Source organism: Ursus arctos, unplaced genomic scaffold (genome assembly GCF_023065955.2).
Source record: "Ursus arctos isolate Adak ecotype North America unplaced genomic scaffold, UrsArc2.0 scaffold_22, whole genome shotgun sequence".
Classification (NCBI taxonomy): domain Eukaryota; kingdom Metazoa; phylum Chordata; class Mammalia; order Carnivora; family Ursidae; genus Ursus; species Ursus arctos.
The window spans coordinates 16,607,079-16,623,337 of NW_026622897.1; the positions used below are offsets into that span (position 1 = coordinate 16,607,079).

Here is a 16,259-nt window from a genome sequence, read left to right on the forward strand (position 1 = left end):
TTTCCAGCAGATAGAGGAGGGGTGCAGCTTTATTTTCCATGTGGATGAAAAACGGGGTTTCTTCAGGGTACCGTCAGTTGGCAGTGGAGGCGAGCACCCTACAGTTGCAGGATACTTACACGGAGCAGCAGGGGGAGGGGGGCTCCCTACTTACCATTTTTAACCACAGTTAAGGTGGGCAGACCTGAAAGCGTGACTATCTTGGTTTGGTCAGAGTGAGAGAGAGAGAGAGAGAGAGTGAGTGTGTGTGTGTGTGTGTGTGTGTGTGTAAGGGCTGAATTTTGTTGTTTGTTGTGGGGGGGGGGTCTATCCATTCCACCTTCCCCTTTGAGGTACCGACTTTATTTTTGGACAAGAATATTAACTCCTGGAACTTAGGGATTTGAAAGACTGCAAGAATCTGGTGGGCATTGTTATTCAGCAAGTGATTTATTTCTGTCCAGGCAATGGGCTTATTAGATCATAAGTAACATGAATTTCACTTTTATGGCCAGACTTACTGCTAGGAAGAGCAGACAGAGTTTGTGGATTAGTATCAGCATTGGCAAAATTAATTTGACCCTGTTATTGCCTCATGAGACTCCCAGCCCTGTGGTTATGATTGACATCAGCAAAACTAGAAGGTCAGTGGGGAAGAAAAAGTGGGACCGGAGGAGATGGTAAATTGCACGGTTTCTAGAGTCAAAATGTTCCCATTTAAAGCAGAAGTTAAAAGGTTCGTCTGAATTCTTCCTCTCTTCACTGATTTTCTTTAGCCATTTCTTCAGGAAATGTACAGAATTAAACATTCAACCCTGGGAACCAGGAAGAACCTTATAAACCGTCTCACTGATTGTGCCATGTTGTTGATGAAAAAACGCAAGCTGGGAAAGGTGAAGTGACTAGCCCAAGGTCACATGTGGCAGGGTTGCCTGCTGTTTAGTTTTTGTTGGCATTATCTCAGTGACCTTTGGGTGATCAAATAGTTGCCCTCTCTTTCTGCAATGCTCCCTAAATAATTCTTTTCTACAATAAAAAATACATGGCTGCATAGGGGGTAGGGATGGTGACAAGTGGGTGGGAGCACTTGACTTCCATCTACATCAGGCCCTGGGAAAGACTGTGTGCCGACGGGGATGTAGCTGCTGTGGGCAAAGGCTGCTGGAGCCTGCCTCCGTGTGTGTGTGTGTGTGTGTGTGTGTGTGTGTGTGTCCTGACCTTCTTCCCCTCTCCACCCTTATGAGAGACTTCCTTTTGTATGTGGAAAAGAAGACAGCAAGGTCCTGCTCTCAACTGGGGCTGCAGCATCCCGATGTTGAGTAGGGGAGGGATAAAGAGAGACCGCCTTGTTCAAGGAGTCTTCCTGGCCGCCCAGCTCTGCCTTGGGCTTCAGTCAGCTCTCTGGGAGCTGGGGGCGGGGAGGGGTGGGAGTCTCTTCTTCCTGGGGTTCAGGTCCTCTGCAGCTGTAGTTTTGGCTGAGGGCAGAGCACGCTAGTCTCAACAGTATGCATGCAGGTACCATTTCCTCCTTGGGTTTGGTTTGTGAGGGCTCCTGGGGACTTGGGGCAAGTTAAAGATGAACTGTGTTCTCATTGGGAACGACTGCCCAACCCTTGGCTTTTCTATTTCTGAGCCAGCCAGATTGACTTTGGTTCAGTTGAAGGATGGAGAGCCAGCAGTACGACTCGGAATGATGAATTCCTACCAAGGGTGAAGGCCCAGGGCACTGTTTTCTCTGAGGCCCTCAGGTTAATAAAAGAGGGATTAACTTGAATCTTTAAGGATCTGAGTTAGATAGAAGGAAGAACTTCCTGGTCCTGGGCTTTCTGCCACAAGCATATCTGACACAGCCCCTTTAGACTGCAGGCACAAGGGTCAGGGACTGAAAGGGTTTGGCGCACCCCTCTTGGACCTCTGTAGTAACTCTTCTATTTGGAATGACCTTTCTAACAAGGGTGACCATTTGCCCTGTTTTCCCTGGGACAGACCTAGTTTATAAGTTGTCCCTGCTGCTTATGAAAGCACTGCCTTCTCTCTCAAGTGTCAGGATGCAGGCTATAAATTATACGGCCATTCTGCTTCTAGCTCTAAGCCAAGTTCCATTTCAGCCCCCCCCTCCCCTTTAACTGTTAAAGCCTAAGGAATTGCAGTGCTCTCCCACACTATGGCTCAAATGGAATGTGGTTCTAAAGAGAGATGGGAGTGCAGATGAGGGAGGGTGGGGAATTTCGGATGTTTAGAGTTTAAGGAGTAGATAAAGCGAATGCGGCTACAGACACGTGCTGGGCAGGAGCCAGTGCACACGGACACAGCAAAGCCTCTGTAGCTCTACAGTCGGGTGGTAGAGGGTTGTGTGATATGGGAAGGCACCGGAGATGGAGGGATAAGGTCAGTGGGCTCAGACACTCCGCAGCTTCTTACCCTCTGACCTTTGAGTGAGGTTGAGAGGATGCCTGGCCACACAGATTAGAGCTGCAAGCAGAGGCTGCCTGACCAAAGAAGCTGGAGGGCTGACATTAAGGCCACCAGCTTCAGGAAGGGGAGCCAGCAGTGCTTTTGCAGGGAGATACCTTCCTGCGGCTGAGAAAGAGCCCTGTGTTGGCATGTGGCTGCTTTTTCTTTGGCTCCACTAACCTACGGAGTAAACTAGGCACGGTTCTCGTGATCACAGTCATCCTCCTGTTCTCTGATGTGGGAGATGGGTTTCTGCCACGATTCCTTGCAGACGTGTTTGTAATAATGAAGCCTGGCAGTAGCGGTGAACACAAGTTGCTATCAGATATTGGGACTTTTCTGCCCAAGTTCGGAGTTTAGAAGTTGGGGCCAAATCCAAGAAGGGGGATTCCATAATTCTTTCCACACTGAGTTTCTTCCTGAATTGGTGTTCACTCCATGGCGCTCTGTCATCACGCTGCTTTTTCTCTGCCTGAGATGGTCTTCCCTGCTCCTGTCTTGGCTTGCAGAACCCCTGTGCCCTTCTTCAGCATCCAAGGAGCATCTCCTGGTTTTCCTAGGCTCCAGTGGGAAGAGTTCTTTTGAGCTTGGTTACAGCCCTAACAGCCTTGTGTTATAATTGCTTGTTTGTCTCATCTCCCTGTTGGCTCCTTGAGGGCACGGATCAAGCCTTTCTCTTCTCTGTGACTGGCACTTGGGAGCCCTTAATGAATATTTGTGGACCAACTGCCCATTTGGAAGAAGAGAAGCCTGGAGGGTAGGAAGCACATTCAAGTTCCAGAAAAGGTATTTATAAGGAGGACCATGGCGAGCCCACAGACAGAGAGTGAAAATGAGTTGGCTCTCTCAGTGGCGAGGATAGTGGAGTCCTGATTTTGCCGTGCTGTCCTGGGGGTTATTTTGAATAAAGAACTGGGATTCTGTTGTACAGAATCCTCCCTTTTACGGTGATCGTGGTATTGCTAATGGTGTTGTTTTGGGGAAAAATCCTTTGGAATGAAGGGCAAAGCCTAACACGATTTACAGGTTTATTTGCCTTCCAATGAGCTCTCTCTTCATAATTCCTGCTTTTTAGAGGCCAGGGAGTATTCAGTGTCCTGATTTGAGACTGAAAATAAAGTGTCTGTTACAGCACAAGGCCCTGGGACAAAGAGCCTCCTTTGGGGGTGGAATACTGTGTAGCTTTAGATCTCTTTGGAGTCGATTCTTGCAGGATACACTTGCTTGGGAAAGAATTGGCTGGTTGATTCTGAAGCTAGGATGCTTGACCTGTTTGCTTCCAGAAAATGAGAAGGCAAAGCATTTGCTCTTACACATTGGCTTCTGTGTAGGTGAAGAGTTGCGGGGTGTGTTGGGTTGGCTCGGTAAAGGATGTGACCTTGAAAAACTTCCTGCTTCTACTTGGCATCTGTTCTTACCGCGTGTAGCTCTTTGCTCCGTCTCTGCCTACCGTTTAGTTCATCAAGAGCTTGTCCATCTTGGGGCATCGTGGGCAGAGGCTGTCAGAGGTGGAAGGAATGGGAGGAAAAGGAGAGGGGGGAGGAGATGGGAGATGTAAACAGATGAAACGAAAAGGTGTCTACCGTGTTTATTCAGCTTTCAGGGGGTAATACGTGTCTATAAGATAAAATTTGTACAAGAATATAGTGAGAAGTAAGTTTCCTCCCTCTCATGTCCCTTGTTGACGTGCTGCCCCTTCTCAGTTGGCAACCACTGTCCTCCATTTTTCTGTATGTCTTTCCAGAAACATCCTATGCATGTACAGCACAGAGGTACAGAAAATTTGGCATTTGTAATAATCAGTGGCTTTCTGTGATCCATAGCCCCTGATAGCATGACTAATGAGGTTAGCTCTGGCTCCACAATATATTTATGGCATTTGACTCTCAAAAGGTAGGGAGTTCGATGAAGAGTCATAGTTACTTTTCCTCCAGGCCAGGGGAAAGAAAACTCACTCTCATGGCACTCTGAGGGTCCCTGCAGGCCGGGAGAACCGCACTGTAGCCCTGAGTCCCAGGCAGGCTGCTGGAAAGCAGTTCCCTAGAGATGAAGAGCCCAGGTCTGTGAGAATGTCAGAACCTAGAGACCATGGATCTTGGTTTTAACTCACGTTCCTCTCGAGAATGTCTTCTTTATATTCTGTAAAATAAAGTTAATGGTATGTTTAGTCGATTGCTTTGAGACCTGGGGTCCAGGAGGCAGGTCCTAACCGCAACTAATATCCCAAAGCCAAAGGCGGATGTTGTCGGGTCATTTCATTGTCATGTTTTGGTCTGTTCCTCCTTAGAGAGGAACAGATCATCTTTGTGTTGTCATTGTTTAATCCCAGAGCCAGAGAGAGATGGAGCCGGCCGTGTCCTGTCCACTGTAGCGGGCAGAGAGGAACATTCGAATAATCTGGAGGGGGAGGTTAATCCAAAAAGTAACCTGTTTGCCTTTGCTACGTGTTTATTTAGCCTTTTTATTAAAGCGGCAGTTTACCTTCCTGATTAAATTTTGCTTAGGTGAATAGTAAAATGAGCTTTGCGTTCTTCCAAGAGCTGATCTGTGAGATGGCTGGCACTAATGTGTTCAGGGGAAGCCAGTTTGGCGTTGAGAATTTTCGACAGTAATTCAGAGGTGGGTAATTGAGAGTTCACTGCACGGAAGTAGATTCAAGCCGAGGTATTACACGAACTTTTCCTCCATTTTTTAAGATTCAGTTGTGATGGAAAGGAAAGGAGAGCTCGCTGCATTTCGGTTTGAATATTCGAGGATTAGTATTTCTTCAGAAGTGGTCTGGGCTGCTAGGGGTGAGGCATTTTCTTTGCTGAGCGCAGAACCTTCCTACGTATTCTTTGGGTATACCCAGATCCATTGGCACAGGGCATATTCAGTCCAGCCACGTAGATGTAAAAATCAATTTCCCTCAGTTTAAAATGAGCCACAGTTAATTTCGACCTAATTTATTGGTTTATCGACCTGTGGACCTAGGGCCTTCGAAGAAGTGGCATGGGCAGCCTTCAAGCATTGAAGTGGCCGATAATGCTATAAATCAGAGAAGGCAGGGTCGGTGGCTGATCGGCATCAAGATTTGGGTTGTCTCCTACCTTATTGTGAGACCCCCCATTTTTCTTTTTTTATTATCTCATGAAGCATGCTTTGTGCATTTGGGGGTGGGTCCCCTAAAAATAGGGCTTCATAACAATCAGGACTGCTGTGGGGAGTTAAAAATAAGCACACAATTCTGTTACCCCCGGGTCATTGTTAATAAGAACGGTGACCTCCATGATCGTGTCCCTGCCGCCAGCCAAGAGCGGGAAGACCCTGCCTCCCTGGGCTCCTGGCGGAGCTTCTAACGCAGCTCTTTGACAGCTCTTTCTGCGGTGCCGGAGATGCTCCGTGTGCATGGCCCAGCATGTCGAGTGGCGTATACGGTGGTGGAAGACTTGAAACGTGGCTGCTGTGACCGAAGAATTGAATTTCTTTTCTTTCACTTAATTTTAATGAATTCAATTTAAGTTGAACTGGCCACATGTGGCCCTTGGCTACTGCATTGGGAGGCATCGCTTTAATGGCAGGAGGCCTGCCTTTTCCAGGGCCGGGCAGCCTCTGCTTCACCCGGGAGAGACGCTGTATGCATTTGTTCCCACCACAAACAGCGGGGGCAAAGCGAGAGTTGAGGGCTGTGGTCTGAACCAGGCTTCGGTGGCTGCGGACCGCCAGGTTGGGTGGCGGGAGACAGGGGCCTCTCCTGTCTAGGTCGGAACGCATCCGTGGCTGTGGAGGATGCTGAGGGTGCAGTGTTCACGTGGTGGGGGGGGTGGGGACCTCTGCACGGTTGCCTCCTTGCATCCGTCACTTGGGTGATGAAGGCTGACCTCTTTTCCTTCTCCTTTTTTTTTTTTTTTTTTAAGATTTTATTTATTTATTGGACGGGGAGAGAGAGAGTGTGTATGCAAGAGAGCCCAAGCAGAGGGAGTGGCAGGGAGCCCCCTGCAGGACTCGATCCCAGGACCCTGGGATCATGACCTGAGCCCAAGGCAGATGTTTCACCGACTGAGCCACCCGTGGGCGCCCCAGTGCCTTCCCTTTCGTTGTGGCCTGGCACAGACAGCTCCCTTGGCCCAGGCTTTGCCGCGTGGTGCGCAGACCCCGCCTGTCTGTTGAGCAATGGAAGATGTAAACAGTGCCTCCCCGGCGGAGCCCTCTCCTCCCCGCCCCTGCCCTCCGCTTCCTGTGTGCTTATTGACTTACCTCCGCGGAGCTGAGTCTGTCTTTCGTCCCTGCGACCCTGCAGGCTGGCATGAAGACAAACAGCACGGGGCGTGTGGTCTTCATCACTGCATGGATCCCCCCGCTTCCCGGCCGGCCCCGTAACTTAGCATGACTCTGCTGTGGCTGCCGCCTCAAGCCCTCGGCTCGGAAAATCGGGACCCTTCACGATGATTTATCTCCAGTCCCCTGAATTAGATTAAAAAACACAGCTACGAATTCTCAGAAAGGCAGGCTGATGTGATTATGTCCCAAATTTGAGTGGCAGACAAGGGCAATAAAAAGATGTACTTATAGGCGTTTTGGGCCGCGTGGGGGCCAATGTGCTCTGTATTATTCTCCCCACCCCCCTTTTTTTGGTTTTTTTAATGAAGAACTTGAGTGATATTGCTTCTGTTACGTAGAAAAGAGGCTAGCCTGTTCAGTAGAAACTTATTACATCAAAAACTAAGGTTATACTGTATGGTAACTAGCATAACATAATAAAAAATTATTTTTAAAAAGAAAAAAAAGAAACTTTTTCCCCCAGAATAACTATGGATCGAAGTGGGGGAGGGGGCTAGTAGGGTGATTCTTACATTAAATAGATGTGGGTTTGAGCCATTGAGTGGGTCCCGAATTGGGAATTTAAGACGCTAGTTGGTACTGGGGTGAGATCCATTTTACTCTGGTGGGCTGGGGAGCTGAGTAATGTCTTGATGAAGTTTTGAACTCCTAGGAAACCTCTATGTCCGGAAGAAATTAGGAAAAGCTGGGATGGGTTCATTGAACTTGGAGGGCTGGGGCTCAAAGCAGCCTTGGGTCAAAGGCTCTGCTTTGGAGGCTGTCACTGTGCACACACAAGTGGGTGCCCACGAGAGAGGCCGTGGATGGGGTCAGGGTCCAGACAGTAGGGGTCCCTGCTTCTCGTTATCCCAGGGGATGCATGCATAGACGACAGTTCTGTGTGGGTCAGCCCAGGGACTTGGGAAGAAAGGCCAGTGCTGGCCTGCCCAAGGATCCCCACAGGAGAACCCACTGATGGCAGGGCATGGGGACAGAGCGGAGGTGGGCGAGTGGCCTGGGAAACTGTGGGCATGTTTTGGGGAGACTTGAAGTGTTTGAAACCATTCTTTGCATAATGGGGAGACCGGGTCTCTAGGCCTTACCTCCTCTGTATGTATTTAGTCCCCTGAAGTTCTCTCACTGAGAAATTGAAAAAAATCCTGCAGTTCACTGTGCCCAAGGCTTGCTGCATTGGACAAGGCGTCTGCTGCTGGTGGTGATGGAAGGGCTCTTGCGGCAGCAAGGCATTGAATCTTTAGAGGAGACAGATGAAGGAGGGATGTGGACTCGGACAGGGGTGAAAGGACAGTCTGCTCTGAGCTGGAGGGGGGGTGTTGAGCTACCTGAGAGGGCTGGGGGTGGGGTGGGGGTTGCTTCCAGCTGGTGCCTTGCATTCCTGCAGCTCAGAAGGCATCTTGCATTACCGGGGAGTCAGTCAGCCGTGCTATTGGGCGGGATGTGCTCTGCTCTTGGTTAGCTTCCCTCAGCGTGGTACAGAAGCCACTGGGAAGGGGAAGGCCCGATGCAGGATTTAATTAATTAATTAATTAATAAAAAGATTTTATTTATTTATTTGACAGAGAGAGAGACAGCCAGCAAGAGAGAGAACACAAGCAGGGGGAGTGGGAGAGGAAGGAGCAGGGAGCCCGATGTGGGGCTTGATCTCAGGGCCCTGGGATCACGCCCTGGGCCGAAGGCAGACGCTTAACTGCTGACGCAGGCATCCCATGATGCAGGATTTAAATGTGTTCCTTTGGGTCAAGGAAAGTGCAAGAAATCAGTGCCACCTCTTAGGCCTCTGGGTTCCAGCCCTGGCCGACGTTCATTTTTTATATGGAGCTGCTTTGTGAAGAATGGCTTTTTCTGGTATAAACCATCGACCAACAACAGAAGGAAGTAATGTTTTAGCATTTTGAAGTTTATGAAATATATTCGCAGATAACCTCTCATTGGATGCTGCTTGCAGTCCCGTAAAATCAGGAAGATAAGGATTCTTTTTCTTCTCATTTCACAGAGGGGTGTTTTGAGGCTCCCAGAAGGGGTAGTGACGTACCAAAGGTTTTGCAGCTAATAAGTCGTAGAGACCAAGACTCAAACCCAGGCCTCCGACTTGTCTCCAGGGTCCCGTGGTACACTTGCCCCTTGCCAGTATTCCAGGGAGAGCTTTGCTCTCAGCCAGGGACCCACAGCCTGTTTGCTGTGAACTCTCCTTTCCCCCCCTGAAAACCTGGAGATCGCCTATGAGTCTGCCTTCCCCTTTGGCTCTCCTGGCTACGCTAATTTTCCTGTAGCTTTTCAAACCTGACAGTCCCCGTGTCTCCCCTGTTCCTGGCTTTTGCTCTGCTCATGCCTGGGTCCAGACCTTTCTCCTCCACCCCATTTCCCCTAACCCTGCGCTGCCTGCTGTAGGTCATGTCTTCAGTCTGTGGGGCAGTCAGTCACACCATCTCCGCCACACGAGGTCAGGCCCCTGCCCCCAGACATCCTGTTTCCTGACTCCTAGCATGGTGTCTGCTGTGTAGTAAGTGCTCGATAAATACGAATGAACGAGGGTGGGGGGCTATTTATGGGGAAACTGCAGACCCAGAGAGGAAGGGTACAGAAAGCGCGTGTTGTGAAGCCATCATGCAGAGCTCTTGGAAATGGCTTGGGTGGACAGGTGAATCCTTGTTTGAGGCTGGCCCTAGCTCACGTGCTCAGCGGCCCATTAACAAAGCCCGGTTTGAGGCTCCGCCTGTATGTCCTGCTCTGGGGTCCTGTGGAACAGCACCTCTGACTCTTTCTCTGGGCTTATTAACCTCATCTGCAAAATGTGGAAGTAGGTTTGGATGTTCTCTGAGGTTCCGTCTGGCCCGATGTTTTCTTTTTCTTACTCACCGACTGGTGAATTAAGGGGTGATTATTTTCAAGACAGAGATTGTTCACAGGTTCTGTTTACTAGGGAGACCTCCCTGAATCGCAGAGCTGCTGTTTGCTAAATGACAAAGTGGGGTTCCTCAGGAAGGGGTGCCACACGTAGAGGTCAGTGGTGGCTAGATTCTGCTTGCCAAGGATCGATCAGAAATAAAGGTAGATCTTTCTGAACTGGTATTTTAAGTCAGTGAAAATATGATTCTCACCCTTTGGGTAGAGAGAAAGCAAAAGACATCTACCTACCTGTCTACTTACCTGTCTTCTAAAGAGAGCTCCCGACTGAGGTTAAGGAGATGGTGGTGAAATGCTCAGTTTTTTCATCCACGGTCATTCTCTCTTTGTTTGCTCATCTGTAAAATGGGCCGCCTGAATTTCTCAGCAGAGTCGTTCGTGAGTTCCGTGGGCGAAGCATCTTGAGCAAACCCAAGTCAGATGCTTGCGCAGACACTCCCTGGGCAGGGGCTGTCTGCAGGGAGTTCTTAAACTAGATTCCAGTTCTCCTTCAGAGGTGGGGCGCCCAGGGAGGATAACGAGCCTGCTAAATATAGTGAGGACACCGTCCTGAATGGGGACACGGAGGGGCCGTTTGCCTACCTAGCATTTAGGTCGTGCAAATGGATGGTCTGAGAAACCCTTGTTATTCTTGGACCTCGGGAGCCTGTCTTTGGTTTCCTGAGGCCTGTCCTGACGTTCAGGGGTTTAGCAGCTGCCTCTGGCCTCGAAATTGGAGGACGTGGTATTTGTTTCATACTTCATTGCAGACTTTTAAAAATGCTTCTTCATATTTCCCTGCTAGTGAGGCAGAGAAATGAACCAGACTGCCTTGTTTGTCCTCCTCGTCCTGTGTTCTGGGAAGAAGCTGTGTAGGAGTGGTGAGGGCCACGGGCTGTGGGTGTCTAGGACATCCTGACCTTCAGGTTTGACTAACTGGCAGGAGGTAATGGCAGAAGAAATGAATGGAGATGAGGTGGGGCCTGTTCCATTAAGGACCCCACCTCCTGAATAAGCCTCAATGCGTATACAGCTTTGGACGGTTTTATTGTAAATATCTTATCACTGGTCAGGCTTGCAGCACTGATTTCCCCCAGAAGTGCTCTGTGTACCCTTGACAAGGGGAGGCATTACTGAAGAGCCTCAGAGAGTGCCTGGCACCCAGTAGGCCTCAGTGCCTTCATCAGTAAGTGAATGCTGGAGCAATCAGTGCCTCCATACAACAGGCAATTTATTTGTCCTCCCTTCTATTTATAACAACCTGGAGCTTGGGGCTTGGGTGGCAGCAGATTCTTTTTCTCACTCTGAATAATGAGGCAAATCATTGAACCTCTTTGGAACGCCAGGGCGTGCTGGGGGGCTGAGAGACAGCGTGGGGGTGGCTTGGACTGAGGTGTGTTCAGTGTGGGGGTGGTGACGATTGTCGGGAGCTGGAAGTGGATGCTGGTTCAGAGCTCGTGGCCATTTCTCCTGCGAGCAGGGACCAGGGGCTGGTGGTCAGGGGCCAGAGGCCGGCGAGCAGGGGCCAGGGGCCGGCGAGCAGGGACCAGGGGCCAGGGGCCGGTGAGCAGGGAGCGGGAGGCCTGCGGGGATACCGTGGTGCTGCAGACGCCGCTGACAGCACTTTGAAGGATTGCTTTGGCCAGAGACCTACTCCTCAGCCTGCCTCCTCTATGACTCATTTGGGCTGCATATTTTGGTAGCAGGAAAGATCGAGAGGAGATGAAACAAGCATTTCTTAAGAGTGGGAGCTCCCCGGTATTAGATCAGCACCTTGAAAATATGATGTTCTTTACAGGTCACGGATACAGACAGGCTTTTAAAAAAATATATTATTGAGATGAAATTCACATAACACTAACCACGTTCACGTGAACAGTGCAGTGGCTTATAGTCCATTCACGATGTTGTGCAACCACTGCCCCCTGCCTAGTTCCAGTTCTCCAAAATAAAACCCCTTGCCTGTGACATGGTTACTCCCTAGGTCCCTTTCCCCCCAGCCCCTGGCAACCACCAGTCTGCTTTCCATCTGTATGGATTTACCGATTCCGGACCGAGTCCGGACCTTTCATGTATGTGGAATCAGGCTCTATCGTGACCTTGTGTGTCTAGCTTCTTTCAGTAGCGTAGTGTTTTTGAGGTTTGTCCCCGTCGTGGCATTTATCAGATCATGGAGTTTTAACAGCTACCCCAAATACCCAAAGACAGCCTCTCCCCGAAGCAGTGAGTCGTCGGATCCCAGGTATACTGCCAGTAGGAAGGGGAATGGCCTGGATTCACCGCTCCCCAGATAAGCTGCATTACGGACACCCGGAGCGTCTCTTTTAAAAACAGGAATTCCTGGGCCCCAGTCAGAGACGGAGCTGACCCGGGAGGTCTGTGGTGGTTCTTTCAGCCCGGTTTGGGAGTCCCAGACCGGATGACCTCGCGGACATGAACGACCTGCCCGGGAGCCTCCCCGAGGCTGCAAGTACCTCCCGGGCGCTGTGGGTTGTTGATGACGCGGTTTCTGTGTGCGGAGATTGCGGTGGCATGCGATTTTTCTTTGCCTTCCGAGGGGAGGCATCGGGCCCCTCCCTGCTGCTTTTACAGCTCCAGTTAACTGTGTCTCATTTATTAAGTCCCCCCCCCCTTTTTTTTAAAGGTGTTTCACCAAGCTTGCCTTCGGCTCCCCTTGTCAGAAAGCCCTTGGACGCTCTGACGCTTGTCCTTTGTGCTGCTCTCACCCCTTCACCTCTGTTCGGACGGGTTTGGGGCCTCATAAATCTCACGTCCGCTGGGGAGAGAGGCTTCGGCACGTTCCGTGGAGACCTCTTTCCCACTCTCCTCACCGGAGGCTCTGTAACCTGTTCAGAGCGTGATTCGATTGTCACCGGCCTGGGGGACCATTCTGAGGTTGCCCGAGGCAGATATCGGGGGGGGGGGGGTGCTTTTTCGTGCCAGACCCTGAGAACTCGGGTGGTTCTTCCAGGTGCCGAATCCTTTATTGTATCGATGTTTGCACACGTACTATTTATTCCCGTCTGGTTCTAAGGGCGAGAATGGTTTGGGGGAGAAAGACTTTTAGCCTGAAATCCCAGGGTACTTGGGCTATTGGGCTTCTGATTTGTAGATGCTTCTAGATTCCTCCCAGAGGCGTGAGCTGGAGGGGGAGAGGTGGGAGAACGGGAAGGCTGGAGTAAGGCCCCGTCAGCTGCTGGTGGGGATTCCCTTCTCGGCTTTTCCCCTGTAGCGTTCTGGGTTACGTTATTTACTTTCTTCTGTTTTGCATTTGTCCTTCTCTCTTGATGTGCACCTGGACGTCTCTCCGTGAACGAGAAGGAACATTTTGGAATGACATAGTTTCCTAAAAGATACCAAAAGGTCTTTTTCTTCACAGAGGTCTCATTTCAGATATTTTCCGAAAGCATTCGGATCCCGGGTCAAATGAAATGCAGGCGCTTAAGGGCCAGAGCGGAGTAGTTAAGGATTAGCTCCTTTGTCATCTTGTCTGCCAAGTTTGTGGCACAGGTGTTTCCCTTCTCCCTTGTGACAGCTGAGAGCACCTCAGGGAGGGGGTGGGGAAAGCTAGGGCCGTGCAGGATGAGGAACAGAAAGGAGAAAGGGAAGTGTGGGGAGGGTTTTCTGCCGCAGAGCCTCCACTGGACGGCAGCTCAGAGGGCACGGCGGCTCGAGCTTGGACTTCGCAGCCGCCCCAGGGGTGACGGTGGTGGGAGGGGATGCAGGCCGGATCGTGCAGGCTCCTCGGAGCCCAAAAGCTTGATTTCCTTCCACACGTGCCCCAGACAGCCAGGGCTGGAGAGACTGGTGAAAGAGGCCTCTCCCAGACACTGTTGAGCAAGAGGGAGAGTGCATGTTCCTGATTTTGGGGCGTCTTTGTCCTGATTCCGACTGTTAACAGCAGGTCTTGGAATTTTTGTTCGTATGGTCATTGGTTTGCTCTTCACCCAGAGTGGGTGAAATGTTAGCTCAGGGCTTCTGAGATGCCGGCCCTCGAACGGTCCCGCCCGTGTCTGGTGAAAGAGGAAAAATAAAAGGAATGGAGTGAAGTTTTTCATAAAGCAAAACTGTCTAAAGGAACTGTTCTTTATTCCGAGATAGATCCTTATACAGTTTTCGGTGTTAAATGCTCTTTCTTTCTTTCTTTCTTTCTTTCTTTCTTTCTGTTTTTTTAGGTTTTTTTTTTTTAAAGATTTTATTCATTTATTTGACAGAGAGAGAGGCAGCGAGAGAGAGAGTACAAGCAGGGGGAGTGGGAGAGGAAGAAGCAGGCTTCTCGCTGAGCAGGGAGCCCGATGCGGGGCTCGATCCCAGAACGCTGGGATCATGACCTGAGCTGAAGGCAGATGCTCAATGACTGAGCCACCCAGGCGCCCTTAAACTGTCCTTTCTTTAAAAAACGACAGTGATTATGGTGGTCATGTTGCTTAGGAGGGCTAACTGCATAACAGATGGGTCCCAGAAGCTCAGGGGCGTAAATGGATCCCCCAACTATGAGGACTTCAAAGCGAGTATTACTGATGAGTGAAGGGTTTTCTCACTGGGGACTCTGGCTCCTTCTTGTGGTTCTGCTCTCGTCTGGGACTCTGGAGTCCTGAATGGCGCCTGTGGATGGGAAAGAAGCAGAGGGCTGGCAGGGGCTGGGGCTGCTGGCCCTGACCACCTTCCCTCATGTTCCGTGGCCTCAAGTCAGTCCCAGGCCACACCCCACCTCAGGGCAGCCTGGGCCTGAGTCTGCTGTGTCCTCAGAGAGCAGAGGAAACCGGTGCAGAGAACAGCAAGTCAGGCTCGACACAGTGGCTGTTTTTGTTAATGTCCTTTCCTGGCAAAATAGAGTTGGCCAACCAGTCCTCTGTTGGCCTTTCTAATTTCTTTTCATCTTCCTGGTTTACAAAATCCAGAAGTCTGGGAACTCCTGTTAGCAAGAATCTGAAGGTCATTTCTGGGGAGTCCTGGAAAATAATTTCCTTACTTGGGATACTTTAAAGCTAATTAAATAAAACTTGTACCGCGACGTTTTTCTCTTGTTCCTCCTTGTGAGGAGCTGGGGACCAGCCATGTCACCTGTCGGCCAGACAGGGTACCAGTTTGAATGGAGGTTTGAGAGCATGTGGTCTTTCTGGCCTGTGCACTTTTTCTGAATGATGAAGATGTGCCAGTGTTTTGGTTTCAAGGCCTTCGGAGTGCATGACCCACGTATGGGTTAGAGATGAAAGTAACCGGAGACTGATTACGCAAAAGACAAGGATAAGCAAAGTCACTAGGTATGCCAGAGAGAGCCTGAGAAGATTTTTTGCAATCCATTTATATCCAAAATGGCAGGGAATTTGTGTTTCTTCTTGGGGGAGTTGTGTCTTGCGGAATGTGCACTGGAGGAAAAATAGGCCACCCTGGTCCCATGCTTCAGATCTCCGAATCTTAGCTATTTCTGAGTGACAGAGGAGGAGAGAGAGTCTTGCTTTAGAATATCGTGGCCCTCACTCGTCATGGGTCCTAATTCCTGTGTCGGTCTGATCTCTTTCAGGTTAGTCTGAATGATTCCCACAATCAAATGGTGGTGCACTGGGCCGGAGAGAAAAGCAACGTGATCGTGGCCTTGGCCCGGGACAGCCTGGCACTGGCGAGGCCCAGGAGCAGTGATGTAAGTATTGGTACTGGTTTGAGCACTCCTCTGTGAGGCCCCAACGTGCCTTCTTGGAATCTGGCGGGGTTATCATGCCAGCAAAACATAGCGGGTAATTGGAGAATGAATGGATGGGATACATTTTACAACAGAGAAGAGAATCTGGAAAATGATACATACCTCTTGTTTGCCGAACAGAGGGTGACGTGGTCCGTTTTGCAATGAGATCCACACAATGTGTGATTACTTTTGTGAAGGGCTCGGGCTCGATCTGGATAGTTGGGTCTGCTCCGCAAAATGCCAGAAGCACATGCGGGCAGAGCTGCCCATCCGCGGCAGAGCCCGATGGGACCCCTTCCCGTGGGTTGGATTCTTGACTCTGATGAACTCGTATTCTCAATTTCCACGGTTGGCTCTCTATGGCCTTTAAGAGTTTAGGTGCTTTGAAGACGAGAGACCAAGGGTCATAGACTCAAAGGCCCATGAGAGACCAGGTGGGTGGTGGCAGGAGGAGGCTGCCTCCATGTTCACCACACTCTTTCTTCCAGGGAGGACAATGGTCTCGCTCATTTTTCGTAAAGTGTGTGGCCTTCTGGGACAGTGGATCATTTTCCCACTTTGGTAGAGATGCAGGTTCAAGAAGCGTTTACCTGTGTGTTAATTTGAACATGGTGATTGATCCTGTCTCTGAGAGACGCTGCGAGGTAGAAGGGGTTTGGTGCTTGCGAGGGGCCGCTGTCATCGGTCCCAACTCTGGTTGCCGTGGAGGGCCTGGCCTTGCCAGATCTGATTTCCAAGAGAAGCCCAGAGGTCCAGGTTTTTACGTGGAAACCGCTGAGTCTTACAAGTTGGCAACTCCTGCATCATTCGTACAAATACTGGGCGGGCCAAGTACAAGCTCTACGAGGCCAGAGCTGGTCCTTGGGTCCCAAGTGTGCGGCCCCGGCTCCAGACGTCCCCCTGTGGGAAGAGGAGAAGCGCCTGCCTGGGGTCAGGGACT

The 16,259-nt window shown here is 50.4% G+C and overlaps 1 protein-coding gene across 3 annotated transcripts in view; it reads left to right on the forward strand.

Moving 5' to 3' along the window:
* The window catches only part of SORL1 (sortilin related receptor 1), a 170,483-nt gene that overhangs the window by 18,781 nt on the left and 135,443 nt on the right, over window positions 1–16,259 (forward strand). For all 3 annotated transcript variants that reach the window (XM_057316611.1, XM_026505541.4, XM_044386576.3), the window contains one exon: window positions 15,161–15,277. In XM_057316611.1, coding sequence (XP_057172594.1) covers window positions 15,188–15,277 — 90 coding nt within the window. In that variant the 5' untranslated portion in view covers window positions 15,161–15,187. The remainder of the gene's footprint in view (window positions 1–15,160; window positions 15,278–16,259) is intronic.